The 1,314-nt window shown below is 54.9% G+C and overlaps 2 protein-coding genes across 2 annotated transcripts in view; one reads left to right on the top strand and one right to left on the bottom strand.

Annotated features, from left to right (window-relative positions):
- DUSP23 (dual specificity phosphatase 23) overlaps positions 1-443 on the bottom strand; it is a gene marked incomplete at its 5' end in the record, with an annotated part of 756 nt that extends 313 nt beyond the window's left edge. The window contains one exon of the mRNA XM_009076980.1: positions 265-443. Within this exon, the coding sequence (XP_009075228.1) occupies positions 265-443 (179 nt within the window). The remainder of the gene's footprint in view (positions 1-264) is intronic.
- A 63-nt stretch (positions 444-506) lies between these two features.
- LOC103804368 (lysine-rich arabinogalactan protein 19-like) lies at positions 507-1,223 on the top strand (the record flags this gene model as incomplete). Its single annotated transcript, XM_009076978.1, has 1 exon — positions 507-1,223. A coding segment is annotated over one exon (717 nt), but the record flags the coding sequence as incomplete, so codon positions are not given.
- Positions 1,224-1,314: the final 91 nt, after the last annotated feature.

Below are 1,314 nucleotides of genomic sequence, written 5' to 3'. Positions count from 1 at the left end.
ACTCACCTAGTGACACAAGGCAGGGACCCCCAGGGTGACAGGGGTGGGTGAGGGCATGGGGACAGGACCCCTAGGGTGAGAAGAGTCCTGCAGGATGACAGGGGGTACAGGCAGTTTTTTTTTGCACCGGGAGGGGACTCACCTAGTGACACAAGGCAGGGACTCCCAGGGTGACAGAGGGCACAGGGAGGGCACCACCCTAGGGACACAGGGCAGGGACCCCCCCTAGGGACATGGAAAGGGGACCCCCAGGGTGACACGTACCTGAGGCTCTGGCAGAAGCTGATGACAGCCTGTTCCTGCTCGGGGGTCTCGATGGAGCCAGGCCGCAGGCGCCGCAGCTCGCGGATGGCATCGTGCCCGGCCAGGCCCCGTGCCCTGCCCAGGTAACAGGCCAGCAGGGTGCCCGTCCTGCCCCTGCCCAGCATGCAGTGAACGGCCACAGCCTGCCCAGAGGGACAGCAAAGGGTGTAGGTGGCACTGAGGGACCCCCCGTGCTCCCTGTGTCACCCCCTGGTGCTACATCACCTCCTGCATCACCTGCTACATCACCTACTACACCATCTTCTACATCACCTGCTACATCACCTCCTACATCACCTACATCACCTCCTACATCACCTTCTACATCACCTACATCACCTCCTGCATCACCTACTACATCACCTTCTACATCACCTCCTGCATCACCTACTACATCACCTTCTACATCACCTCCTGCATCACCTACTACATCACCTTCTACATCACCTCCTGCATCACCTACTACATCACCTTCTACATCACCTCCTGCATCACCTACTACATCACCTTCTACATCACCTCCTGCATCACCTACTACATCACCTTCTACATCACCTCCTGCATCACCTACTACATCACCTTCTACATCACCTCCTGCATCACCTACTACATCACCTTCTACATCACCTCCTGCATCACCTACTACATCACCTTCTACATCACCTCCTGCATCACCTACTACATCACCTTCTACATCACCTCCTGCATCACCTACTACATCACCTTCTACATCACCTCCTGCATCACCTCCTGCATCACCTACTACACCATCTCCTACATCACCTTCTACATCACCTGCTACATCATCTCCTACATCACCTCCTGCATCACCTCCTACATCACCATCTTCTACAACATCTCCTACATCACCTCCTACATCATCTCCTACATCACCTTCTACATCACCTACATCACCTCCTGCATCACCTCCTGCATCACCTCCTACACCATCTCCTACATCACCACCTACATCACCTGCTACAACATCTCCTACATCACCTGCTACATCAC

This window comes from Acanthisitta chloris, unplaced genomic scaffold (assembly GCF_000695815.1).
Source record: "Acanthisitta chloris isolate BGI_N310 unplaced genomic scaffold, ASM69581v1 scaffold8626, whole genome shotgun sequence".
Lineage (NCBI taxonomy): Eukaryota > Metazoa > Chordata > Aves > Passeriformes > Acanthisittidae > Acanthisitta > Acanthisitta chloris.
The sequence above is the reverse complement of the archived record's forward strand: the minus strand, read 5'-3'. Positions and strand labels throughout refer to the sequence as shown.